Source organism: Emys orbicularis, chromosome 1 (genome assembly GCF_028017835.1).
Source record: "Emys orbicularis isolate rEmyOrb1 chromosome 1, rEmyOrb1.hap1, whole genome shotgun sequence".
NCBI lineage: Eukaryota > Metazoa > Chordata > Testudines > Emydidae > Emys > Emys orbicularis.
Window position 1 is genome coordinate 95,591,235 of NC_088683.1, and position 25,864 is coordinate 95,617,098.

Sequence of the window (25,864 nt, forward strand, 5' to 3'; positions counted from 1 at the left end):
CCCACTCCTGCCGCCTAAGGGGCACCAATGGTGGACTCCATTCTCATCCAGTCCAGTCCCACCCAAAGGGAAAAAAACTTTGGCCTTGATGTGAGGTCTCAGGCAACAAAGGTGCTTTAAAGGCAGGAAGCAGAGGAAACACTCTCACAGCTTGATCTTCATTTATAGTACAGACTCTTTACACCACACTCTGGCAGTGGAAAGGGACCTTTAAGTGACTGTAAATGTGATGTAATTTACTGCCAGGGCAGAGTAACGGGACCTGCACTCCAATAAGAACCAGGCCCTTGGTCTCAGTACAGAACCGCTGGGTTAGAGCACCCTGGGGAATGCAGAATCACATCCCAACAGGAAAAAAATGGATGCAGAGGCTTACCATGGTGAAGCAGCTTGAAGTCTGTGCTGTCCAGCTCTCTCTCAGCCTCATTCCTCAGCTGCACCAGGAAGAGAAGTCTCAGCAACAGAGGCAGGTTCTTGCTAGCTAAGAAAGGATATGAAGAGTTGGTCAATGCGCTCCATCCTCCTGCTGTCAGATAGGTACTGCACATTTTGGAGCTGGGGGGTGGGGGGTTATAAACTGACTCCCACCATCTCTGCCATCCCAACCTCCTTGTTCACTCTAGATCAGGGCTGAGCTTCCTTCCCTTCAACAGCTGGGTCCCGTCAACACTGTTCTAGATTAGCTAGAGAAGAGAAAAAGGGATGGGATAGGGGGTAATACTTCCTCTCCCAGGAGGCCAGAGCCCCTTCAGCACAGAACTTGGATTTCACTTTCTTAGTGAGCCATTTAAGGGACTCTCTCACCTACATTTTTACAAAAGGGTCCAAAACCCTCTGAGAAGCTGGAAAGCATTTCTTTCCATTCTGATGCTTTTTATCCAAACTGTTATCCGTCTTACGTAATTATGTGGCACCTCACACTCTAATGTATTAATCCTCACAATGCCCCTGGGATGTAAGGGAGCATTAGTATCCCCATTTTGCAGATGGGAACCTGAGGCACGTGGTGACTGAACAACTTGCACAGGGTCACAACGGATGGCTGGGGCAGAGCAGGGAATTGAAACTATGTCTCCAGAGCTTCAGTCCTCCAGCTTAACCACAAAGCCATCCTTCCTCCCCTGCCTCCACCTGAGCTTCTCTCTGCTGGGCAGCACACAGGTGAATAGTTACATATGTATGTGTGTTTGTATGTGTGTCTGAGTGATATATGCAGGATAAATTACCATAGCCTTAGAAAAACTTTTCCCAATGCTGCTTAGGGGGTTTTCCTTTTGGGAGGGGAGGTTTAACTGCTTTTTTAAAATCCACTTGGGGTTCAGAGAACTTGAGCCCAAAGCCCTCTGGTTATTTATACAAGTTTTCCAGATACACTGCCCCTTCCCTGATCTGCCACAGACCTTGTCAAAGGGGCCACCTCCAGTGGGAGGAAAGAATTCAAGTCTCCAAGGCTCATTCGGTTGTTGGCTTCCCAGATGAAACTATGAATAACTGGGCCACAGCTAGCATAAACCGCAACACAAGCAGGTGCCTGTGATATTAGGAATACAGGAACTGCAATGGTAGATCAGACCTCAGGTCTATCTCGCCTCGTACTCTGTCTCTGATAGTGGCCAGCACCAGATGCTTCAGAGGAAGGTGTAAGAACCCCACAGTAGGCAGAGGTGGGATAATCTGCACCCATGTTGTTGTCTATGCACTAGGAACTGTCTTGAGCCCCACCAACTCATGCTGCATAGAGAACTGAACAGAAAAGAGACAGGAATGACTTTCAGCCACTAGCTACCTGAGAATGTGTCTACATGAGGACATTTACTGGCAGAACTCTACAGCTCTAGTTATACTGATGTAACTTCCCAGGGGCACATTCTTTTACCCCAGAATCAGAATGCCCTTTTTAAGTTTAATTTATACTGTTTTCAAAGTGACATAAGCAAACCAGAAAAGGCACATGGATTCTGGAATAAAAGTGTGTCCACACGGGGAGTTATATCAGTGTAACTGTAGTGGTACAGTACTGCCAGTAAATTTCTGCATGTAGACCAAGCCCTGTCATTAGGGCCTGGTCTACATTTAAATCTTATGCCAGCAAAGCTATGTCAGTTATGGGTGTGATTTTTTTTACTAGCATGAGCCCTAATGTAGGTGCTGTGTATTTCAGGGAACTGGTATAACTCATATCTCCACTAGGAGGGTTTCCTACGTGGGCAAGGCCTAGATTAGAACCAGTGACTCTGAATCAAAGGCTTTTTATCCTAGAGTTACCCCCTTGAGCTATCCAGTCCTTTCGCAAATTTCAGGGTGTCAGTTCCTAATTACAAGTCGGATTCACCTTGTAACGTAGTGGAGCTGCTCTCCACTAGAAGCTTCTGCAGGATCTGTAGAAACTGACTCCGAAGGAGGTCACAGACAACAACATCCTCGTTTCTTTTCAGGAACATACTCAAGGTCATCAAAACTTTGTGAGCCACTTCTGTGGTGCTCAAGCAGACCAGGTCCTGAGAAGGAAGAAGTGCAGACATTACCTTTCTGTCCTCATTAAGCAGAAGTCATTGCTGTTCACTATCATTATGCTACACTGGTTCCTCGAGTGACACCCTAGTGATGTGGATGTTCAAACTAAGTTTGGCCATTAAGCAGAGTGTATTGTATAACACAGGAAGGCTCTCCTCTTTGATAGCCAAACACCTTCTTTAAGTGGGCTGTTAGAATTAAAATATTGATATGTGGCTATCAAGTGCATGGGCATAGGAAGTAGTGCAAGCTGAAGGCCAAGAATTTTAAAAACAAGTGCCTGAAGTTAGGCACCCAAATCAGTGGCCTGAGTTTCAAGAGTGCTGAGCAGCCCGCCACTCTCATGGGGAACTGCTGCTTTGAAAAATCAGGCCACTTATGGTAGGTGCCTAAATATGGATTAATGAGCCTAACTTTAGGCACTTGTTTTTAAAGTTCTTGACCTAGAAGCCTAGCACATATAGAAGCAACATAATGGATAAAAGTCATCAATTGTGTGATACATAAACCAAATATTCCTAGAATCACAGAAATTAGAAATGGAAAAGACATGTATAGATCATCTAGTCCATCACCCGGCCCCTCCCCAAGAATAGCCCTTCCTGGAGTCTCATAGCTAAATTCCCACTAACTCTGGCAAAGATTCAGCACAGCACTTAAGCACGTGCTTTACTTTAAGCATGTACTTCAGAGTTAGCTGAACAGGAAAGGACTTAAGTATGTGCTTAAAGTTAAGCTTATGTTTAAGTGCTTTGGTGAACTGGGACCTATAAAGAAACAGATTCAGAGAGAGGCCACATGAAGGATAGAGAGATTTCCATATGAAGAGAGACTGAAAATATGGGGAGTGTTCAGAGAGGAGTACGAGGAGACACAATGGAAGTATAAAAGTAATGAATGCTTCAGAGAAGGTAAATTGAGCGCTCCTATTTACCCTAGTTCGTAATACAAGAACAAGGGGACATTCAGTGAAACAGAAAGACAACATATTTAAGAGTGATCAAAGGAAATCCTTCACGCAATTATGTATAATTGCCCTGCAGAACTCACTGCAACAAGATATAAAGATTTGAATTCTATTAAGCAAGGATTAGATATTTATATGGATAATGAGACCATCCACAGTTACATTACAGGATAAAATATTTCCAAGAGATAGAAACCCTTAGGCTTATATGCATGAGCTGACCACTTATTTCCCAGGGTTAGGAAAAAACTTCCCTTATGAGCAAGTTTTTCCGTAATCTTCCATTATGGGGTTTCTTGCATCTTCCTGTGAGGTACAGGATACTGATCAGCACAAGAAATAGACCAGTGGTCTGACCCAAAAAGTCCTTTGTTCTTAATGCAATACAACACCATTCCTAGGAGCTACTGCTTATATTTAGTCTTGAATTCACTCCAGGGTGGCCTTCATCTGTGCAGGACAGGAATATAATCTAAAGTTGGCAGAATGTCTTCACTGTATGTGTTAAAAATTTTCTTTTTTTACTCAGGAGCTAACGGTCCCAAATGAAGCCACGCACCATCTGTCCTATCTAATCCAGAGTTTTAATAAGAACAGCTAAGCAAATAAAACATTTTGGGAAGGATATTCATTTTTGTCTTCCTGTGACAAGTCTTTTCATTTTACAAGAGTTTTAACTTGCCCTAACAGGCGGTGGTTATTTTTCTCATAAGCTTGGTTTATATCTGATGGAATATTTATGCCAAGACACTGGACTGTTTTATTAGCCCATCTAAATTCAAACTGATCATGCTGTACCCCTGCAGAGAGGTGAATTGCCAATATCTGTGATTTACTGTAGTTTACTTTAAAGCCTGAAACAGAGCTAACTTAATTTCTTTCTGTAGGAGTGCATGGCAAAGAGAAAATGGGAAAACGGGAACATAATATCATTCACAAATGATGCAATTTGTTTCTCTTTTACCTGTTTATACCTGTAATATTTAACCTGATTTTAGTTTGCTGGATGAAAGGTTTCAAAATTATTGTGAAAGATAATGGGGTAAGTAAGTCATCCTGGGGCATCCCTCCTTTTAATTCACATTGATTTGTCAGCTCATCATTCACTTTCACTGATGCTCTGGAAATATCAAGTGCCTGAATACGGTTTAGTATTCTGGAACCTAGTCCCAACTGGTGAAGGATTTCTCTAAGAAATGGCCATTCTGTCTGTTGGCCCTTTCAGTAACTGGAGAGAAACAAATATTTTGCAACCTCCTAGACCAGGCCAGATGTACCAGCACTCCAAGCCCTGTGTATGCTGCCTTGCGTGTGCCTACTCATAATAAAACCTACCTCATTTCTTTATTATTTTGGGAGGTTGTTTATCCAAGAGCGTGTTATTACTTGATCTGAAAGCTTAGTAGTTTTAGTAATGAAATAGGTCTTAGTATCCTTATCAGGTTTGGGAAGAAATAACAACAAGTCACTGACTTCAATGGAGCTACACTGATTTACATCAGCTGAGGATCTGGCTCATTATTCCAACTGCTGGGAGGACCTTGCCTCATTGATCCCAAAGGCTTTTGATTTCAGTTTTGTAAGAGCAGCACAGGGTGCTATTTACAGTCCTGGGAATCCTGGGAGTAGCACAAAGAAACACCTCCCAGTTAATAAATACGCTCCCTCAGTTCTAGTCTTTACATGCCATTATTAAAGCTCTTTATTCCTCCCTTTCTTTCCTATCCATCAATAGCCTATCACAGTCCCCACGTTAACAGAGCAGCTTCTTGCAAAGCTACCACAGAAGAGATTAACCAGCTGTGTGCAAGGAGCTCACGGTACGTGTGAATTTTTTTGTACCATGTAGAAACAAGTGCAGTTACACAGCACCTTTGTGATGGGTTTCACTACCTATCTGGGTTGCCGAAGGCCCTCCAGGCAGGTTGCCCAGGTACAAAGGCCCACAATCCCATTTCCCATGTCAGGTATGCATGTCTGGTTTGTGACCAGAGCTTAATTTGTGCCAAGGCACAGCCCTGGCCCCTCTCCTGTCAGTGGCGGGCTGTGACATTTATAGCAAAGCATGTAATTCTACACTAGCACGCAAGGCATGGCCTCGCTCGTATGGTGTGTGCAGAGGGCACTCTGCGCGGAGGACACCATGTTGTTCTGCAAAACAGCCTCCTCCACGCAGCATGACCTTGCCGAATGGTGCCATTTTGTTGTAGGAACAGTATTATCGTTATTGCTTGAGCCCCAGCACCTCTTTCTTTACAAATCAGACACTGTCTGTGACTGCATATGCATATGTGAGACTGCTCGCTTAGGCCCCGATTCAAGAAAGCACTTATCCATGTGCTTAAGTGCTCTCCTGAATTGGGGCCACAGATGGCAAACTGTCCTTGTGAAAGTCACATACCAGTAAAATGAGTAAAACACTGGAATTGCCCTTCAGGATGTGAAGCAAAGTGGTAAAGCTGTTTGGATAATCAAGCAAGCCAGAGGAGAGCCCAGAGACAGCATCTTCAGTCTCAATCTGACTGTAGTCTTCCCAGGAAAACCAGAGCTGGAGGATCCGGCGACCGAATCTGCCCATAAGCTCCGAGTAACGCAGGAAGAATTTAAGCAGAAGAGGATGATGAATATAGACCAAGCTCAGATCTGATGTATTCTCCAAGACTCTCCTTATGGCACATAGTGGACTCTGACAAGAGTGGAGAAGGACGGAGAGAGAGAGATATAACCATTAGATGAAGCTGATGTGATGAGACCCCATTGTGAGAAGTGCAATTATGTGCCCTGTTTATGCAGCCTATCAATACCAACTAAATACAGTCCTTGTGAAAGCTATTGAATCACAAAGTCTAAAAAACTCTTGTAAGCTCTGTTCAGTGCTCTGACCCAGCAAAAAGCCGTATGGAAATGTTAGAAAGCCTGGTGCAGAGGCTGCTGATGCTCTCAGGAGACTGAAGCTATGGAATTTATAACAGCATTCACGTGCACTCCCAGGACTACCCATCATGCAAACACCTTCCCACATGGACACAACTTTATTCAATACAATCTCTATCCCAAAGTGTTTGTCACAGTTAAATAACCTGAGAGTACACATGGTGTGAGCTCCCCGAGTCTATTCACTGACCATCACACACAGTCACTTTTCTGGGGTGGAGGGGAGAAGGTAAAAAACTTAAAGAAGCTCTAATTGGTGATGATGAAATCAGCTTTTACCGAGTCTAAGGCTTCGCCTTTGTCTTGACAGACAGCCAGAAGGTAAAGAACGGCTCTGAAGACGTAAGGAGGGGGACAGTCTCCCTGGTCCTGCACTGACAGAAGGAAATTTCTTATGGCTGAGAATAATTCTGCCTCTGGAACAAACCTGCAAACGAGGATGGGGAGGGGGAACAGTAAGGATGACAGGCTGCCCCCTCTGGTATCTGTGTACAGTGCTGCCCCCTCCTCAACCACACGGCTTGGCTCACCTGTCTTCCAGGGCATAGGCACAGTACAAGAGGAGCAGGAGGCAATACTGGTGGCTACGAAGAGCTTCATCTGAACAGAAGGGATCAGGGGTTTCTGACAGGAGGGTGAGGCTTTCAGGCACACTGCAGTTTAACTGGGGCAGACTCCTCTGCAGAAGCTCAGACATCTCTCGCTCTAGAAACAAAACCAGCATGAGAAGGGCAGGAAGGACACAGGAATACCAGAGCAAAGGCAGAGAGGTCTGGAGCGAGGGGCCCATAGTTCCCCACCCCAAAGTCAGGAGTATAAAATCAGGGAGGGATCTGGCTGATAAATACTGAAGTCCTTCATTTATCCCCAGAGCAGATATAGTACAAGCAACAGCAAAGCATGATTCTCTGGTGCAGATCTGCTGTACATGCCTCAACCCAACCTAGTGAGACCATATCTAAAGATGAGAAGGGAGTTCTGCTTTCATGGCCCATTCAGTCCTTGGCTCTCTGCTGAGGCCATCAAGAGAGATACTAATTAGTGCCAAGTGTGAGAGTGGTTTTTGTGTAGAAACCTGCACCCACCCAGAACTCGAATGAGAAACCGACACACTCATTTCACTTAGGGCTTGAAATTATCGGTGCAACTAAATTGGGAAAAAGTACTCTTATTCCAGGAGAATGGGGTCCCCACTGAGAGTTATATCAGCATAACTATCACAGTATCTCTAATATCCTGGCGCTGACATGGCTACAACTATATGCATATCATGGTATAATTATACCAGCAATGTTATGCCAGTAAATTTCCCATGCAGACAAGCCACAGAGATTGCTGAAACAGGGATGGATTTTTAAATGGCTCAAGGCTTGGTTTTGAGTGTGGAGTAAATATGTTTAGAAAAGCCCAATTTGCCTCCCTGGCAGACAAGCTAAACCAGCTGAAAAACCTTTAAATCAGGGGCAGACTGGGTCCAGCCAATCTGAACCAGATTAAATTGTCTCCTTCATCAAACTTGCCCTGCTGGGAAGAGTCCTCCATCTTCTCTGCAGCTGAATGAAGGCTGAGGCACATGCTGTAGAGGAAGCTGGAACAGGCTTGATTCAAAGCAGGGTTACTTGAAGGGAGAACAAAAAGCTATGAGAATGGAGATCTAGGCTGATGCATCCTCTCCAGGCTCAGGATTCTTTGTGTTTATTTGACAGGAGAGCATCAGCCTAAGAGGAAACAACTAACTGCACACAACATCTCCCTTGTCAAGACATGACACCCAGAGCTTGGGGCTCCCGGAGACTCAGGAGCACCTCAGACATTTTGGGATGAATAGCAAACTGCAGTGAAGAGCTATCAGAGCAGTTATGTTCCAGGGGTTAACGCTGAAGAGTGGCAAAAAAATTACCTAAAAGAGTGAGAATAACACAATCCCAGACATTTCCCTCCCTGGCTGTGAGGACTTCTCACAGAGACCCCTATAGAACAGGACAATCACATTATAGCCCAGTGTCTCATGGGCAGCCTGCCCGTCTATTCCCAGTCGCAGACCACCTCCCTGCCCAATCGCAATCACAAAACATCCCCGTTTTAACTATCACACCTGCTCATGTGGACAAGCAATACTAGGATCACAGCAAATGTATTTTAACTGCTCTTGTAATGAGATGTAGCAGCTGGACACAAGGAGAGCCAATACCATGCAACTAGCCTGCTTGCTGCAAACTATTAGCAAGTGCTCCATAAGTAGAACCCTGCAAATCTTGGGGGGGATGACACAATCTAAAGGGGAGGACACATGACCGCCCCATATGTCTCCTCTGTCCAGTGACTGCCGGCGCCCAGCCCGGGGCCGCTACGCTCTCCCCACCCCACTAGAGTTACCTGGCGGGGGCTCTGTCCTTCTTCCACTCTACTTCCCCACAACATTCGCCCGCTCTCCCTGGCAGCTGGGCCAGGGCGGGGGGCAGGAGGGAGCCACTTCTCATGCTGGTTGAAGCTGGCCACTGGGTTGCCGACTCTGTGCAGCGCAGCGGCTGCCTGAGAGAGAGCCTGGTGGGGTCGTGGCCTGCCCTGCCCCACCCCTCTGCTCCCCACCTGAGCCGGCTGCCGGGGACAGGGACTGAGTGAGCCAGAGTCCCTCCTCCTCCTCAGCATGTTTCCAGCTCACTCGGCCCGTCCCTGGCAGCTGGGCCCAGGCAAGGAGCAGAAGGAGTGGGGAGGACTGTCACCCAAGCCAGGCTCTCTCTCAGGCAGCCGCCGCTGCGCTGCCAGAGCAGTGGTTGGTCCCACCCGTTCTGCTCCCCACCTGGGCCTGGCTGCTAGGGACAGGGGCTAAGCGTGCAGGGGGCAAGTGCAGTGGGAGTAGGGAGCCCCTCTCCTTCCCCACGCCCCGGCAGGCCAAACAGAAATACGGGGGGAGGGAGGCACTTGACCGCACACATCCCCTTATGTGTCGCCTATGCACGTGGGGCTCTATCCATAAGCTTCCAAGCTCTGCTAGAAATGACCCAGCATAATGTATTTTGTTAGCATTCTTACCCTCCCCATCCCTTCTAATCTCTGCACCAGTATTTATACAGATGATATGTTCTGTTCCTGAAATGCCAGAGCGCCAGTGAGATGGAAACTGCTGTAACATCTCCTCTCCATGGCAGCTAGTGTCATCACTCCATCACAGCAGCACCATTCTACTGAACCTGCATAGCATGTTCGTTACTGGGGATCTTTTAAAACAGTTCTGGCAAAATTTGGAGTTCACTTTTCCATTACACCATCAGTTTCTCATCCCACCTCCATCCATCTAATTTTTTCCTTTTCAATTACTATTTAGGTCTTTCAACAAATGAAGGGAAATGGTGCTGGTCCAACTGAGCAGAGGGTATTTCAGATCCATTCGCATTTAATTCTGCTGCAAGAATAGGACATTTCCTCTTTTCTCAAATGGAAACTCTTGCTTTAGTTTCAATATAGAGGACAGTACCTTTGTCCAGTGCAGAATTTGGCCTTCAGCTCCAGTGCCAGTCGGATGAAAGAAGAGGATGCTAGAGAGAAGGCAGAGCAGGAGGGAAGATAAATACATCATGAGAGCACAGAATGCAGGACCTCATGTAACAAACAACCATCCCAGGCTTTTCAAAGCAACAGCTGGCAAACAAGACAGGTCACCCCAGACAGAATGCATCTGCCAGGCTCATTCTCTTTTAGGTTCCATGGACAAATTATTTTTCCAGATTTTGGAGAGAAGAGCATATCTGTGATTCACTGAAGAGTTAAACACTGCCAGGTGTACTAGCTCAGGGTGAGAGTGACTTCCTCTTCATCTCTGACCCAGAAGGCGGTAAAGAAGACAGACAATATAGAGGAAATAAAACACTTTGTCTGATCTCCTGTCTCCAACAGTAGCCAATTCTGGAGGCTTTCGAGGAAAAGTACAAAGCTCCGATAACGGACCTAGCTGAAGTGCTAGGCTATGGGGTAAACTCCTTCCAGCACCCAGCAGATCTTGTTTTTAACCCTGGGTTTTATCCTAGTTAACATAAGTGCAGATGCTAGTCTTACTCAAATAAATGGCTCTATGTGAAATCTTGCTAAGCTCTTTGCTTCAATCATATCCAGCAGCAGCAAGTTCCCCAGGTTAATCAGATTATTCACTGTGTAAAGAAGCACAGTGAATTACGATGTCAGAGTTCTGCATACCCAGCTTCCTAGAGAATTTCTCATGCATGCTCGGCACGACAGTGAACAGGGTGCTGAGGGAGGATATGAAAACCTCCATCAGAGCTGGGCTGGAAGTCCTTTCTGAGTGCTTCTGTGGGGAGAGGAAATGGTCAGCAAGCAAATGTCGTATCCCTTTGTGCATAGGCACTGACTTTCATTTTTCTGGGTGGGTGTTCCACTCCTGCTCCACCCTGAGGTACCACACCCACTCCGCCCCCCCCCTCCAGTGCCCCACCCTTGCTCTACCCCTTCCCCTAAGGCCCCACCCTGACTCTGCCTCTTCCCACCCCCACTCCACCCCCTCCTCTGAGCACCTCTTGCCAGCCGCCAAACAGCTGATCAGCAGGGCCGGCCAAACAGCTGTGGTTGTTGGGTGCTGAGCACCCACTAATTTTTTTCCGTGGGTGCTCCAGCCCCAGAGCACCCATGGAGTCAGCGTGTATGCCTTTGTGGTGAGAAACATGCAAGCACACACAGGAGGAATCAGTGATCTTCCAGTGAGTCTCACACAGTTACAAAGCCAGGCAAACGTGACTGAAGTCAAACAGCCCTTGTTCCAACAAGACTGCTGACAGCAAGTATCCTGCCTCAGACGGTGGCCTATGCCAGGTGTTTCAGAGGCAGATTTAACAACTTCCCTCTCTGAACAATTGTTCCTAACTGCAAGATTCTACACCAAGGATAAAAATTCTTCCTGGTTGAAGTTGTTAATCAGCTTCTGCCCTGAAGCATAAGACTGATACTGTCATTTTTACTCTACACAAAATCACAGTAAATGGTATTCCTGTTCAGCTACTGAGGACCCAGTGCACCAAAGCTCTTGGGCGTGTGCTTTGATATCAATGGGACTTAAGAATGTGCTTAAGCGCTTTGCTGAATAGAGGCAGACGTAAGCACTGAAGTGCTTTGCTCATTATGGCCCTAAGTCTGTAAGGAGTGTAGTGATAGATTTGTAAGAAACACAGTACAAAGCTATGTGCGTCTGCTCCTTTTTTTAACCTTTATTCTTTGCTTTAGGGAGCTATGCGCTTCAATAATGTCCTGTGGCTGCAAGTTCCACAGGTTAATCAATATACTGCATAAGCCTATATGAAAAGGAACTTGCAAGTTCTGTTGCTTGCCAGGTCAGTGGCAGGCCTTGAGAGAGGAGAAGAGGGAGAGTGGTTCATACATACATCACCTCCAGCAGTGGCAAAACCTGTCATTTATTATATCATTTGGGTGGGATGCTATTTCAGAGACTTTGTGGTCTGGAGACATTTGCTGTCCTCTCTTTGGAACGCAGGCAGGGCTTTGAGTTCGTACACTCTACCTCTAGACTTCTCTCTTCCGTTTCCCATAAGCCAAATAATTTGAGGATTGCCCAACGTGAGACAGAATATGTCACAACTACACTGGATGCACTGGTTTATCCCTAATTCTCCTCTCTCACACAAATTCTTCTCAACAATCTCCCATGAGCATCTCTACTGCTTGGGTGTCCCTTATGCCTGAGGGACAGCGTGGGTTCTGAACTAACCCTACCAGGACTATGGGGATGCAAAGGCTGTCGCAAATCCTCAGCAGAAACTCAGAGAAGCTGCTCAGAGTATTCTCGCTCTCCGAGCTGGGAGCAGTGAAAACGTTTTCCTGAGCCAAGGGGTCGCTTTGACATTCCACAGCTAACCTAGAAACATACACATGGACATCAGAGAATGCACTCTCCTGCTCTCTGCAGAACCTACAGTGTGTTACACCTCTAGAACCTGACGGACCCCAGAGCACGTCACACGCTGTATGTGCACGGAGACAGTGACACTACACAATAGTATCACAGGAGGGGAAAGAATTACATGGAATTCCTGCTGCAGGGCGAGGAGACAATATCATTTGGTTAAATGTACTTAGCCAGTTTGGAATTGGCCTGAACACTAGGGCTAACGCCTCAAATTTTATAAAAATGCCATAGGGTATTTAATGATCATGAGTGGCCATGAACCCAGTTTTGCATCGCAATACAAGACAGTATTATAGAATCACAGCACCCCCTAATACCATACCAAGACATTGTTTCAGCACAGACTAAAACAAGGGGACTGGAAATGGAATACATTCTTCCACTAGTTCAAGTTTAGCCACCAAATTTGGTTAGTGACCAGAAGTTGTTATTTTCCAACAGCTGTTCAGGGGTCTATATGGAATGAGCTAGTGGGTCTCAGGCAAGTTTCTAATGGGACAGGTGTGCATCACAAAACCATCAAAACTGGTACTGGGTCTAGGGTGACCAGACAGCAAATGTGAAAAATCAGGATAGGGGGTGGGGGGTAATAGGAGCCTACATAAGAAAAAGACCCAAAAATCGGGACTGTCCCTATAAAATCGGGACATCTGGTCACCCTAACTGGGTCCCCCTTCTTTTGGCATCTCAGTGAAGCCACCAAGGATTAAATAGGCAGCTGGAGATTCTTCTCGCACTCTTAGAAGTGAGTCCCTCCAGATCTGGGTAGAGTCACCATGAGGGGGACTCTACTTTGCAACTTCCTGCAGTTTACATATTATGTGGCTAAACTGACAACTTGCGTCTCCAGTTTCAAGAGCACCACATTGACCAATACATTTAATTTTAAAAAATCATCTCTAGCCTCTGGCCAGCAGGTCCAGCAGCTGGATCGCAGAGGCAAGGGGAGATCTCCACTGACTGGATACATCCACTCTAGTGGCTTAAAGGATTCCTCTAAGTAGTTTGGTCTGCTCTAGCATCTGGCTAACAGCTGGCAGACTCACCAAAGAGCAGTGCTTCCACAAGTTGAGCTGACAGAGCATATACTGTACTTTCACATCACGCTGAAGAGAGACTGTAAGGAATGTTAGCTGGGCACAGGGTGTGTGTTTGGGAGGGGGGAATTCACTCACCAATTGATTAGACAGAGCCAGAACCAACAGAAATCCCCTAATCTCCTCACCTACAAGCATTTCTGAAGCCTTCCACAGTGCTGAGCAGGAACTGCCCCTGTCGCAAAACCGCTTTGTTCTGAGTGCTGTGCCCCAGGTGACTCTGAGAGATTGAGAAGAGAAGATCACCCCGTTAAAGGACAGAAGCAGGGACGTGTCCCCAAGAGCTTGTGTTTATATGTGAAACAAATTAACGCTCTCTCCTAAAATCATCTAACCAACCAGGGGTGGGGTGTGGGACAAAACCTGGAGCCAAACTCATTTCATCCACAGATGGGTTCCTTTCTGTTCAATGTTATTACCCATCTGCACTTCCCTCATTGAGATTAGAGACGGAAAAGGTCTATTAGATAATACCTTGCCCACTGGACAATGCAATATATTGCCATGGGTCTGTCTGGTCCAGTTTTAAATGGCTCAGGTAATGAGGCTTCTACCACTTCTCTGGGCAGACTATTCAGCTTTAATTTTCTCTTAACTCAGTTTCATCTCGTTACCTCTCGGACAACCCTGAACAATTCCTCTTCCTCCTCAGTGTTTACATCATTCAAGTTGCTTGTAGATTGTTATATCCCTCCTTACACCCCAATCCTGCAGCTGACTGAATATGCAGACCCCAGCTCCCACAGAGTCCCATGACTTCAATGTGGCTTCACGGGAGCACAGGAGTCTGCCTGCATCTCCTCAGTTGTAGGATCAGGGTGCTAGTCATTTGGGTGAGGAAGGACATACATGGCTCTTTTAATCTTTCCTCATAAGTCAAACCCACCAGCCCCTTAATCATCTGAGTTGTTCCTCTCTGAATTCTCTCAGAATGGACAACATTTAAGAACAGTTACAGATTGGTGCCTTAGCAGTCTGAAAACTGCGTGTCCATGAGCCACTTTCCCATCTGATCTGAAACAACTTCCACCTTATAATAACTATTTTCTGCTTTCCCTGAGTCAAAAGAAGTCAACACCTGGTTTCTTTTCCACAGCCCAGTTCCCCTCTATTAGAGATTCACTAGTGCTAGTGGAGCTAAGGAAAAGCAAATAGACTGACATCTAAGGTCTAACCAAGCAGCATGAAACAACTTCATAGTCCCCCATCAGATAAGACAAAAACAACAGATGCTACATGATTCAGACCATACACAATTCTTTTAGAGAAAATTCAGCAGCTACCTGCACAACCCTACATTAGCCAGGTGCTTCTTCTATTACAGACACATCTGTGACATAAACACATGTGCATATAGATCTAAAACAGGGGTTCTTAACCTTTGTGCTTGTGTTCAGCCACCTGTTATCGCTCCTCCTCCTCAGATACACCTCTGGATCTTTGCCCAATTCCCCTTCATGAGAAGAGGATCGGATATGCAATCCAAATGATTGCTGGCAGCTCTCTTGGTGAGAGGGGAGTCACAGCCCACAGAATGTGACCCTCTGGGTTTAAGGCAGAGTGAGTAACATCACGGTAATAAACATGAAAGAGGAAGCATGCTGTGAAGGAGCCTGAACATGGGGAGCTTGAACTCTCTTGGAGCTGAGGACACATGGCAGGAGCAAACTCAGCCCTGAGGGAAGGAATGCCTTGCACCACTTCTTAGCAAACCTCCCCACATTTCCATTGATCTGACAGAAGCAAGAATGGCCTCCAGAGGGACCCATACCCAGCCTTCCTCAACTAGAGAGGAACGGAGGCCTTTCCAGAGGAGGAGGAATAAAGGGAAACTGAGGGGATCCCTGAGGGCTACCCACCACCCATGGAAAAAGGGGGAAGTGTGAGTGTATGCGGAATCCATATGCCCAGCTATATACAAAGGCCATCATCCGCAAGACCTGCTGAGAAGCAGCATGGTCCTCCTTGACTTACTGCAGGCCTCTTGTTAATGGGTGGCAGTGAGAGGTCAGCGCACCGCTTCAGCATAGTCTCAATCAGTTTCTGCAACTCTACATACTGCACTGGGGGGCAGCTCAAGTGGTCCTTCCTGTGGAGACAGGGAGAAAGAACGACAGCAGCTGGGAGTTGGAAGAAGCCTCTGAACTTTCCCCACTGGAGACAGAACTCCCTAGAAGGTTACATGTCATAGCACGGTCAGCATGAAGAAAGACTTGATTGACAGCAGCACACCTTCACCAACTCGCTCCTGCCTTCAGTCTGTAACTGGGCTGAAAGCAACTGTAAGCAGAGTCAGGATGAGCTCTACCCTGACATCTGGTGGTGAATTGTGGCGAGTTGTGGAAAAGAACTCCAGGGGCTGATCTTGTTTGCATAGGCACACCCACCCCGCCTAGCATGAGCCCACAGCAGCTCAAATGGTCACTTTGGCTGCTGTGGGATCCCCAGTTTCTCTGTTATTGGGGAAGGAAGAATAAAGTGTTGTTACCCTGATTATGTGAATCAAGGCCAGTGGAACTATTTTATGACAGAGGGACTCGCCATCAACTAAGTAGCACTCACTAGACAAGGGACATGGGTTCCAAAACCCAGTGAATTGAGGGAGGCTGGGGACAAGTATTTGTATCTGGTGGTGTGGGTGCCATTTGAGGGCCTGAAACACCAATTGCACTGCTTTCTCCTGTCTCCACTGTTGAATATCAGATCTAATTTTGATTCCATTAAGAGTCTAGTTACAGGTTACTGAGCTGAATTCACTTTGGGCCTATGGTGCACTAGCACTGGGGCTCTCCTACTACAAGCTGAAATCACTAAAGAGCTAAAATTCCTAAGAGTTGAAATCACTGAATGCTGTGTTAACTAGTGGGGGGGGGGGATATATTGAAGATATATTGCTAAGTGGCTGGCAGAGCGGAGCAGTTTGTGGGACAGTTGGAGTGGCTCACGGTACGGCTGGTGGAGTGGAGCAGAGCAGCTGGCAGAGCAGAGCAGTTCACGGGATGGCTGGAGTGGCTTATGGTGAAGGCTGCAGCAGAACCTCATGGAGAGGCGGGGCAGTTGGCCTCGGACCACGTAAGGTGCCCCTTAACACCTTGTGCCCGAGACTTTTGGGTTGTTGGACTTTTGGGACTTTGGGTGATTTTTGGGTTGCTGGACTTAAGAACCAAAGGGAAAGGACATGGCCCAATTTGCTGGGGTGGATCTTTGCTCATGGTTTGGTCTATGAACCCTAGTTGTGGTGTTTTCCCAATTTAATGCTGATGTCATTTACCTCATGTTATTAAAAAATTTCTGCTACACCGAGACTCTGTGCTTGTGAGAGGGAAATTGCCTCTTTGAGGCGCCCAGGGGTGCGTGTAAGATTTTCCCAGGTCACTGGGTGGGGGCTCGAGCTGGTTTTGCATTACGATGTTGGGAGGGGACCCCTATGTACTGAACCCGGCCCTTGCTGCTATCAACTCGGCCTGTCAGAAGGGTTACACAACTGTGATGGATTTGGACAGACAGGAGTAGATCTGAAGAGGCCAATATAGATAAGACAGATGTGTCACATCCAAAATACATCTCTCCTGAAAGAAGCCTATCAGACCCCTTCCTGCTTACCTCAGAATAGCTGCCACAGCTTTCACAGCCTCTGCTGCTACCTCCAGCACCGGACATTTTACTGCCTCCACAAGAACACCAATGGCATCTTTACACATGGCTAGATTTGTGAATAACTTGATTTCCACTGGCTGCCTGAGAAGGGGAAACAAAGAGCAAATGAGTAAAGCTTTGTGACCACCCCTGCTTGAAAAGAGAGTCTGAAAAATAAGACCATCTCAGTGTTCTGTGCTTATTCCCCAAAAGACGCTAAGTCTTGCAGCTTCAGGCCATGCTACCAGATGTCACCCAGCCAAGTCCTAGCTTTGTACTAAAATAGTGACTCTCCATGGATTTCATGTAGTCTCCAAGCAAAACATTCATGCTGTCTATGAGTCTGTTATGGCTGGATCCCAGCACCATTCATGACAGGCAAATGACAAAAGGTTTGGAGAAAAACCTAAGTGTGTGGATGGTTAACTGACTGGATCAGCAAACACTGGTCTGAAAACTTCAGGACAAACAGCCTTCCTACAAGAGAAAGAACTCACCTACCTAGGATTTCACACCATGCTCAACACTCTGGTACCTGAATGCCTACATGAACATAGACATTTCTAAATAAGGAAACAAATACCCTGCTTCCAGAGAGGCTGGAAATGCCATGAAAAGAGCTTCTCTTGCAGTATTGTGGCACTTCTAATGCTGAATGGGGCCAGGAAGCATGGATGCTGCCATGAACTTGAAAAGTAATCTTTTAAATAAGAGCACCACATTGACCAATATATTTAATTTTTTAAAAAATCATCTCTAGCCTCTGACCAGCAGGTCCAGCAGCTGGATTGCAGAGGCACGGGGAGAACTCCACTGACTGGATACATCCACTTTTTAAGCCTCAGAAAAGGTTCTGGTTCTTGAAAAATGAGAGCTTTGGTTACCTGACCTTCTCATTGCAGAATACACTAGAGTCTTCAGTGCCACAGCGTTCATCCCTCAGGGACCTTTACCAATGGGGAAAGGCCAGGAGTAACCGTGACTGGGTGCAGAAGCAGTATTTGGTCACTCAGTGAAGAAAGGATTAACTCCAGCTCAGCACCCCACCCCCACCCCCACCCCATGCCCAGATGCTTGAGGCAAGAGCTAAAAGAATAGCTGGAACAGCTGCTTGGGAGACAGGGTGAGGAGAATGCTGTTGGAAAGGTTGGTCTCCATGCATCAAACCCCACCTTCTTCTATTTACTTTCTTATTTTGTTAATTAACTTTACTTTCTTGTTTGAAACACTAATCCTTGAGAAACGCTTCCCTACTTACTGGGGGCACAAACATCACTGCAGTAGGGCACTTTATGATGTAACCTTGCCTTGGAGGAAAGGTCTAAATGGCAGCATCTCTGTTTGGGACCCAAACTCTGCCCACTGCTCCTCCTGTGCTGACACTCCTGCAGGTGGAGTGCGCTGAGCTACCCCAGACCACCTGACCCTTTCAAAAAGTGACTGGATTCCTAAGGGATGGATTCCTGTGTTCAGCCACCCCTTTAGCCAGTGACTATGGTGGTGTGGGGGAGAGGAGGTGTTACTGCAATGCAGCAACCCTCAGTTAGAGAGCAAGTAGAAGGGGAAAAAAATAGAGGATCATTGATGGGATCCCTTTCCCCAGCACAAAATAGATGATCTGAAAGAAACACTGTACTTCAAAGCATAGCAAACAAGAACACATACTAAAAATGCCATTAGCTTGGCAAGATATTATCCTCTCTTCCATTTGTAATGATTAATGCAGAGATGTGTACTGTGAGCAAGAACTTTTCTCTTCCCATATCCTGGTTTCTCTCCTTCTGACGGATCCTGCACTGCCAGCACCATCCTGTGCCAACAGCATCACATTTTTTGTTATTGGTACAGAAATGACTGTAATATCATGTCACAGAAATTCAGCTTGGGGAACTGAGCAAAAAAAAAAAAAAAAGGATGAGATACTGGGGTGATGGAGAGGCAAAGAAATAAGGGGGGGTGGGGGATTAAAACCAGACACTACATGAACAGGGCCGGCTCCAGCTTTTTTGCCGCCCCAAGCGGCAAAGCGGAAAAAAAAAAAGATAAAGCCAATCGGCGGCACTTCATTCTTCTGCAGCAATTCGGCGGCAGGTCCTTCGCTCCCTCTCTTCCTATTCGGCGGCACTTCGGCGGCAGCTCAAAGAGGAAGAGAGGGACTGAGGGACCCGCCGCCGAATTGCCGCCGAAGACCCGGACCCGCCGCCCCTTTCCATTGGCCACCCCTTTCCATTGGCCACCCCAAGCACCTGCTTCCTTCACTGGTGCCTGGAGCCGGCCCTGTACATGAATTCTCCTATTTTGCAGAAAAGAAGAGTGATGGGAAACAAATTAATATCTCAGCCTAGTGTTTCTTTTCTTTGTAAAATTTAACCCAGGTGACAGGTGTTGGACTGAAAGCCCCGGAGGTTGTGCTCTCAGTTTAGCCATAGAGCAGCACAGGCAATGCAGAGCTGCTCACATAGGCTGACCCAATCCCCTGGCTCCCCCGTCCTCTTCCCCACCAATGTGCCTCTGTCCTACCCTGGAGGTGTCCTTCCCAAGGCTGAGAGGACAGTTCCCTCGGTCCCTCAGTTCTCTGCTGACACTGCCAAGGGAGCTACTGAGGGGCAGTTGTTTTGGTAGGTGGTGCATGAGATGTGGATGAGTCAGTTTTATCTGAAACTTGCCCTCAGGCCCATCTTTGGTGAACAGGTGCTCTCCCTTGCCTTCGCAATGTCCTCCAACTCAGTGATGTGTGAGCGAGCAGGAGGTCCCTTACCGTTTCAGTATTTCAGTGAACAGCAAAAGTCCCTGCTTGTGCAGCTCCACATTATTCAGTTGCAGGATCCCTTTCAGGCTCCTCACCACGGACTCGATGCCTGCAGAGGGGCATGCATTCACAAGATGTCATCAGGGAGATTTTAACACACACACCAAAAACCCAAGAAGAGTTATGATGGGAGTGGGAGATGAATTTTCTAAAGGTGATGGGGGTTGGAGGATCTACTGACATTGGCAGGGCATAGGCAGTGGCAGCAAAAACTTCCCCATATACTCTGCTCCCTGCCAACATGCCTCAGCTTCCACTTGTAAAGGCACATCTACATTTGAGCTGGAAGGTAAGATTCCCAGCTCACGCAGACGTACCTGCACTAGCTCTGCTTGAGCTAGCACCTAAAAACAGCAGTGTGGCTGTGGTGGCCCAGACGGCTGCTTGGGGTATCTACCCCAAGTACAATCCCACCCACTCCTCTGGGTACACACTCAGGTGGCTATCCCAAGCCACCGCCTATGCCAGCGCAGACACACTGCTGTTTTTAGGTACTGACTTGAACAGAGCTAGGGTGGGTACGTCTACACAAGCCAGGAATCATGTTCCCAGTTCAAATATAGACACACCCTAATGGTGAATTCAGCTTCTGTCTTCCTATGTCCTTGGCCTCTTTGTAGAGACTGCCAGCAAGAAGCCAGTTAATGTCAACAGTGCTGGTGGCTTCTGTAATGTGGACACTTGCCCACCAGGAACTGGACTCAGGCACCATAAACCCATGTCATGGAAGTCTCCAGACAAACATCATATGGGAATAATTTTCAGTTACTACCAATCTGGGACCAGTGACCTTGCAGTAAAAGGCTCTGAAATCCCAGCTACATCCTCAGTGTCCACGTGATATTACTCAAGCAATTTTGACAGGCTAGGAAGGAGTGGGACCTACCATAGACTGTGTGACACTTGGAAAAGAAAAGCCGCTCCTCAGTTAGGAGCAGCAGGCAGCAATAAACCGACCAGAGGAGAATTTCACTTGTGCAGAAGAGACACTCAAACAGGAATTCTGCAAACAAACAAATAAAACCATCCTAGTAAAACAGCATCTCCACCATGCATGGCACAACTGCCCCTAGGGGGCCAGGGAGAACAACAGAGGCTTTAACTGGGAGCAATGTCTTCTTGTTTCCACCCTACTGCCATACTAATTTAACAGTAACACTCAATAATAGTCCCTAGGGAAGAGGAGACAACCACCCACTACCTCTGGATGGTGTCCAGCAGCACTGATGAGTCCTGAAGGAAAAAGGGATTCCAGCTTTGCTCAGCCAAAGCGAGGATTACTGTGGAATAGGTCTCTAAAGAAGATAGGGAGAACGCAGAGGAAAATGATGGATACATCATCCTCAAAATAAAGTGACTAAAGAGCAGGAGGGTCCTGAAGGCAAGTGGGCTGCTATCCTTCCAGTACATAGCTAGCAAGCAGCTGAAATATGGCTATAGATTTTGACATGATTTAAGGGATATAAAGCCAGCTTTGTCACAGCAGCTGTGACCCCGCCTCTCAAACTCTTACACATCCAAAGTAGGGGATGCACAAAACCAAAGTGATTAATTCCTCTGCGGAGGGGAAATGAAAATTTAACATCTTCCTGGGTTGGCATCCTGGGCCAAAGTCTGAGCTGAATTACATCCTATGCAACCCCACTGAAGTCAGGGGATGATATAGGGTTAATTCAGGCTAGAAGTTGGCTTGTTTGGGTTCTGCAGTTAAGCATGCCATGAGAATGCATAATCTAAGCAGGGTTAGGCCAGGTTAATTCTTGGATGGGAGACTTCAAAGGAAAATTCAAATGCTGCAGGAAGTAATTAGTAATTTGGTAAAGGATGGTCTATGCTCTGAATCGCTACTGGACCAATGCCTCCTAGCAGTGCTATGCATTTGGAAGCGCTGTCTTTACACCAATTACGGATAATAAGTATCCTCATTGGCACTTTTTGCAAGAGGAGCCTTAAACTTGATGACCTGCCCAAATTCCAACTTAGGACATTACATTCTGTCTACATAAAACTCCCCCTACAATTTCAACTAGGAGCTTATTTTTCACTTCTCTTCCTATAATACTGTTGGTGGGTTTTGTTGACGCAGAATGGCTGTTGTGACTACCCCAGAGGTGGATGCATTACATGGATTGAGGCCGATTACCTATGTGCATAAACTGTACAGTGTTAAGGTACCCCCAGAGGGAAAGACACTGTAGAACTACAAGGTATTATTGTATTTCTTCACCTGGGATGTCTGCATGAATGAAGGCAGGAGCATATTTGATAGGAGAATGCACAAGCACAGCAGTCATACATTGAACACTTGCCACCTGTAGCATCTCATCTCTGGACAGCAACAGCTGTGTGGAAACAAAAATAAAAAAAAAAAATCAAAACCACAGACTTGATTAGGAAAGAATTCCTTAGAGGGAGCTTGAAAAAGACCAATTTAAAACAGGCAAAAAGAAATCTCTTTAAGCAACATATAATTCCCTAGTGTAACTTGCTATGGCAAGATAAATACCAAGGCAAGTAACTTAGCAAGATTAAGAAAAACATTAAAGACGCCTATGACTAAGAATAGCTTTGTAATCACACTAGCCAGGCTAATGCTTACAAGCTATGTCGATCCTCATGCTTCAGAGTATAAGCTAAACAGAGCTGGGATCAGGAAGAAATTCCACTCACTACTGGTGCACTATTGAACAACTGGTGCATTATGGGGGATTTCCACCTTCCTAGGCTGCATCTGACATTGATCAGTATGGGGGACATAATATGAGGCTACTTGAACCAGTGCAGCAAATAACTGTTCCTATTTATAACTCACCTCACAGTAAGGGATAATTTGACTGGCCACTTGTACAAGGCATGTTGAGAGATGTGGTAACCCCTTCAGCAATTACCTTTTTGAGCACTAGCGGCAGTGGGTTCTCTCCCTCCATCAACTCAGTATTCTCAGAATCTGCCCCTCTTCTTGAATTGCTCATAATAACTGATACAAAATGGTCAGAATTCAGCAGCTCCTTTAGCAAACCTGCAAAGGGAGAGAAAGAACAAGCAGCAAACTGGGAGTGGGGAGGATTGGGAGCTTCACAACATCCTGTCCTGAAACATGTCACTGACTCCTTACCCACTGCTGTATTCTTGACAAAACCTTTCTGCTTACATTCAGGGCCTTCTCTGGCCATACCCTCATGTATCTCCACCGTCCATCAATGCTTTACACCCCCCCCATCCCCAATTCTCCTCTTTGCCATTTCTGATTCTCTCCATTCCCCGTTCCCTCTTCTATCGCTGGATCCTTTAATTGCCATTGCACCAGCTTTCTGGCACAACCTGATCCACTCCTTCTGCCTTTCTGATTCCTCTTCTCCAAACCCTTTTTAAAGCGCAGCTCAAAACCAGCCACTTCTCTGCTGCTTGCAGCCAGGGACTCAACCACCAGTTTCTCCCCCAGGTACTTACTAGTGCCAACCATTCACACCTCTTGCTATCCATTCTCCCAACCTGCTCTCACACCTACCCATTTAATAATCCCATTTCTGTAACTGCTACAAGTTTAAAGATCCTACCACAAGCAGCACATTATAAACATACAGTGCACATTGTTACATGCACTGATGCAAATCATAAACAAGAGATTTTGTAGGCGACACTCTAATGTAAGTTCAGAAGTGATGTAGCAGGGCTGTTGGAGTGAACTTTTGAAAAGAGCCATCTGTTACAAATGGCTGACTGCTGGATGTGAAAAGCAAGCAGACTACTGTTCCCCTTCTACAGTAAAGAGAGAAATCGCTGTGTGGTGTGCATTTGAGCTGTGTGAGTGAAGCCGAAACCATCCTGTGCACTGCATGACATCAGTGCTCTATGCAAAACGATGGTCCTGACTGCATCACCCAGAAGCTTAGAGAAAGCATAGGCACCGACTGCGTGGGTGCTCCGGGGCTGGAGCACCCACAGGGGAAAAAATGGTGGTGCTGAGCACCCACTGGCAGCCCCACCTCCCTCCCCCAGTGCCTCCCACCCGCCGGTGGGCCCCGCCGATCAGCTCCTCCCCCTCCAACCCTGTGCCTCCCGTCCGCCACGATCAGCTGTTTCGCAGCATGCAGAAGGCTCTCAGCGGGAAGGGGGAGGAGTGAGGATGTGGCACGCTTGGGGGAGGGGGCGGAAAGAGACAGGGCAGGGTGTGGGGTGAGAGTGGGCATATTGGAAAGTCGGCGCCTGTGAGAGAAAGCCAATCTCCATTTTTATTTTTCAGCCTGAACTACAAGACACTTCATATCTCAAAGTTGCATTTCTCAGAATCAATCCAGCTACTTTACAAATCCAATCTATCTGATTGTATGTAGAGGTTGGAATCAGTCACTTTAACCTTAGGGGATTACTTGATTTCCAGGAAAATGACACAGTCAAATTGGGACAGGTCAAGCTATGGTGCAAGCTGGAGGCCTTCAGAGACAGTTTCAGCAGGTACCACTGGGGTTCCAGCAACAGGATGTGTTGCTTCCCTGGTTATACTAGGAGGGTTTGGCAATGGGGCTAGGATGAACAATTGTTGTGCAGTAACAGAAGGGATCAGCAGCTGTGGACAAGTACGCTCACTACCTACGAAATAGTCCAACCAGCTGAGAGTTTGCAAGTTCAGAGTTCTGAGGAACAATCCAGAGTCCAGCACACATTAGAAGTCCCAAACTATCAAAGACAACCCCCCTCCTTTTGTTTCTCTGAGGTGTCTTACCCATGCAGTTAACCTGCAGTTCCTTTGTCTGTGCATTCCCTAGGGTAGCCAGGAAGAGGTCACACAGCCTCTCTGTGAAGTGCACTGAGAGCCTTTCTGAACTAATGGGGGAAGAGTACAGCTTGCCGTAAAGATAGCAGACAGCAGCCTTTACACCCTCGTTGGGGTACATCAAGCCTGCCAGCAGGTGTTCCATTAAGTTACCTAGAGTGGTGAACAATAATGACCGCTGTTGAGAGAAAACACTGGTAACAGACATTTCTAAGTCATCTGGCAGAGGCACATTCCCTGCAAAAGCCTCCACAAACACTTTACAGACCTGTCCATGCAGGCTAGGAAAAGAGGTTGAGGTTAGGTTGAGATTAGCTAATGCATGTTAATTGACCTTTCCCTCTTACCCTAATCAAGCCTTATGTAAGCAGAGTCAGGATGAGCTCTACCCTGACATCTAGTGGTGAATTGTGGCGAGTTGTGGAAAAGAACTCCAGGGGCTGATCTTGTTTGCATAGGCACACCCACCCCGCCTAGCATGAGCACACAGCAGCTCAAATGGTCACTTTGGCTGCTGTGGGATCCCCAGTTTCTCTGTTATTGGGGAAGGAAGAATAAAGTGTTGTTACCCTGATTATGTGAATCAAGGCCAGTGGAACTGTTTTATGACAGAGGGACTTGCCATCAACTAAGTAACACTTGCTAGACAAGGGACATGGGTTCCAAAACCTAGTGAATTGAGAGTAGCTGGGGACAGGTATTTGTACCTGATGGTGTGGGCCCAAAAATACCAACTGTACTTCATCCTTTCTCTACTGTGGACTATCAGAGCTAATTTTAATTCTATTAGGAGTCTAGTTACAGGCTGCTGAGCTAAATTCACTTTGGGCCAATGGTGCACCAGTACTGAGGCTCCCCTACTACAAGCTGAAATCACTGAGTGCTGTGGGGGGACCTGAAAATATGTTGCTGAGCAGCTGGTGGAGCAGAGCAGTTTGCAGGACAGCTGGTGGAGCGGAGCAGCTGGCAGAGCGGAGTAGTTCGCGGAACGGCTGGAGCGGCTCACGGGACGGCTGGTGGAGCGGAGCGGCTGGTGGAGTGGCTCGCGGTGAAGGCTGCAGCAGAACCCCATGGAGAGGCAGAGCAGTTGGCCTCCGACCATGTAAAGTGCCCCTTAACACCACTGCGCACACCCCCCCAGGCTGGGAGGTAAAACTCTGCAGATAAGCTTTTTAACTCTGGGGCTGCACTGACCAGGGATAGA

At 46.9% G+C, this 25,864-nt stretch overlaps 1 protein-coding gene across 1 annotated transcript in view; it reads right to left on the minus strand.

Annotated features, from left to right (window-relative positions):
* The window catches only part of MEI1 (meiotic double-stranded break formation protein 1), a 53,685-nt gene that overhangs the window by 16,476 nt on the left and 11,345 nt on the right, over nt 1-25,864 (minus strand). Inside the window, exons 6-22 of the mRNA XM_065405142.1 lie at nt 24,610-24,813; nt 22,775-22,905; nt 22,114-22,228; nt 20,773-20,889; nt 19,836-19,935; nt 17,045-17,179; nt 15,416-15,530; nt 13,570-13,661; nt 12,152-12,293; nt 10,607-10,718; nt 9,891-9,951; nt 7,936-8,033; nt 6,946-7,120; nt 6,695-6,842; nt 5,883-6,167; nt 2,333-2,498; nt 377-481 (exon numbers count right to left, since the gene is read on the minus strand). Coding sequence (XP_065261214.1) covers nt 377-481; nt 2,333-2,498; nt 5,883-6,167; nt 6,695-6,842; nt 6,946-7,120; nt 7,936-8,033; nt 9,891-9,951; nt 10,607-10,718; nt 12,152-12,293; nt 13,570-13,661; nt 15,416-15,530; nt 17,045-17,179; nt 19,836-19,935; nt 20,773-20,889; nt 22,114-22,228; nt 22,775-22,905; nt 24,610-24,813 — 2,301 coding nt within the window. The remainder of the gene's footprint in view (nt 1-376; nt 482-2,332; nt 2,499-5,882; nt 6,168-6,694; nt 6,843-6,945; nt 7,121-7,935; nt 8,034-9,890; nt 9,952-10,606; nt 10,719-12,151; nt 12,294-13,569; nt 13,662-15,415; nt 15,531-17,044; nt 17,180-19,835; nt 19,936-20,772; nt 20,890-22,113; nt 22,229-22,774; nt 22,906-24,609; nt 24,814-25,864) is intronic.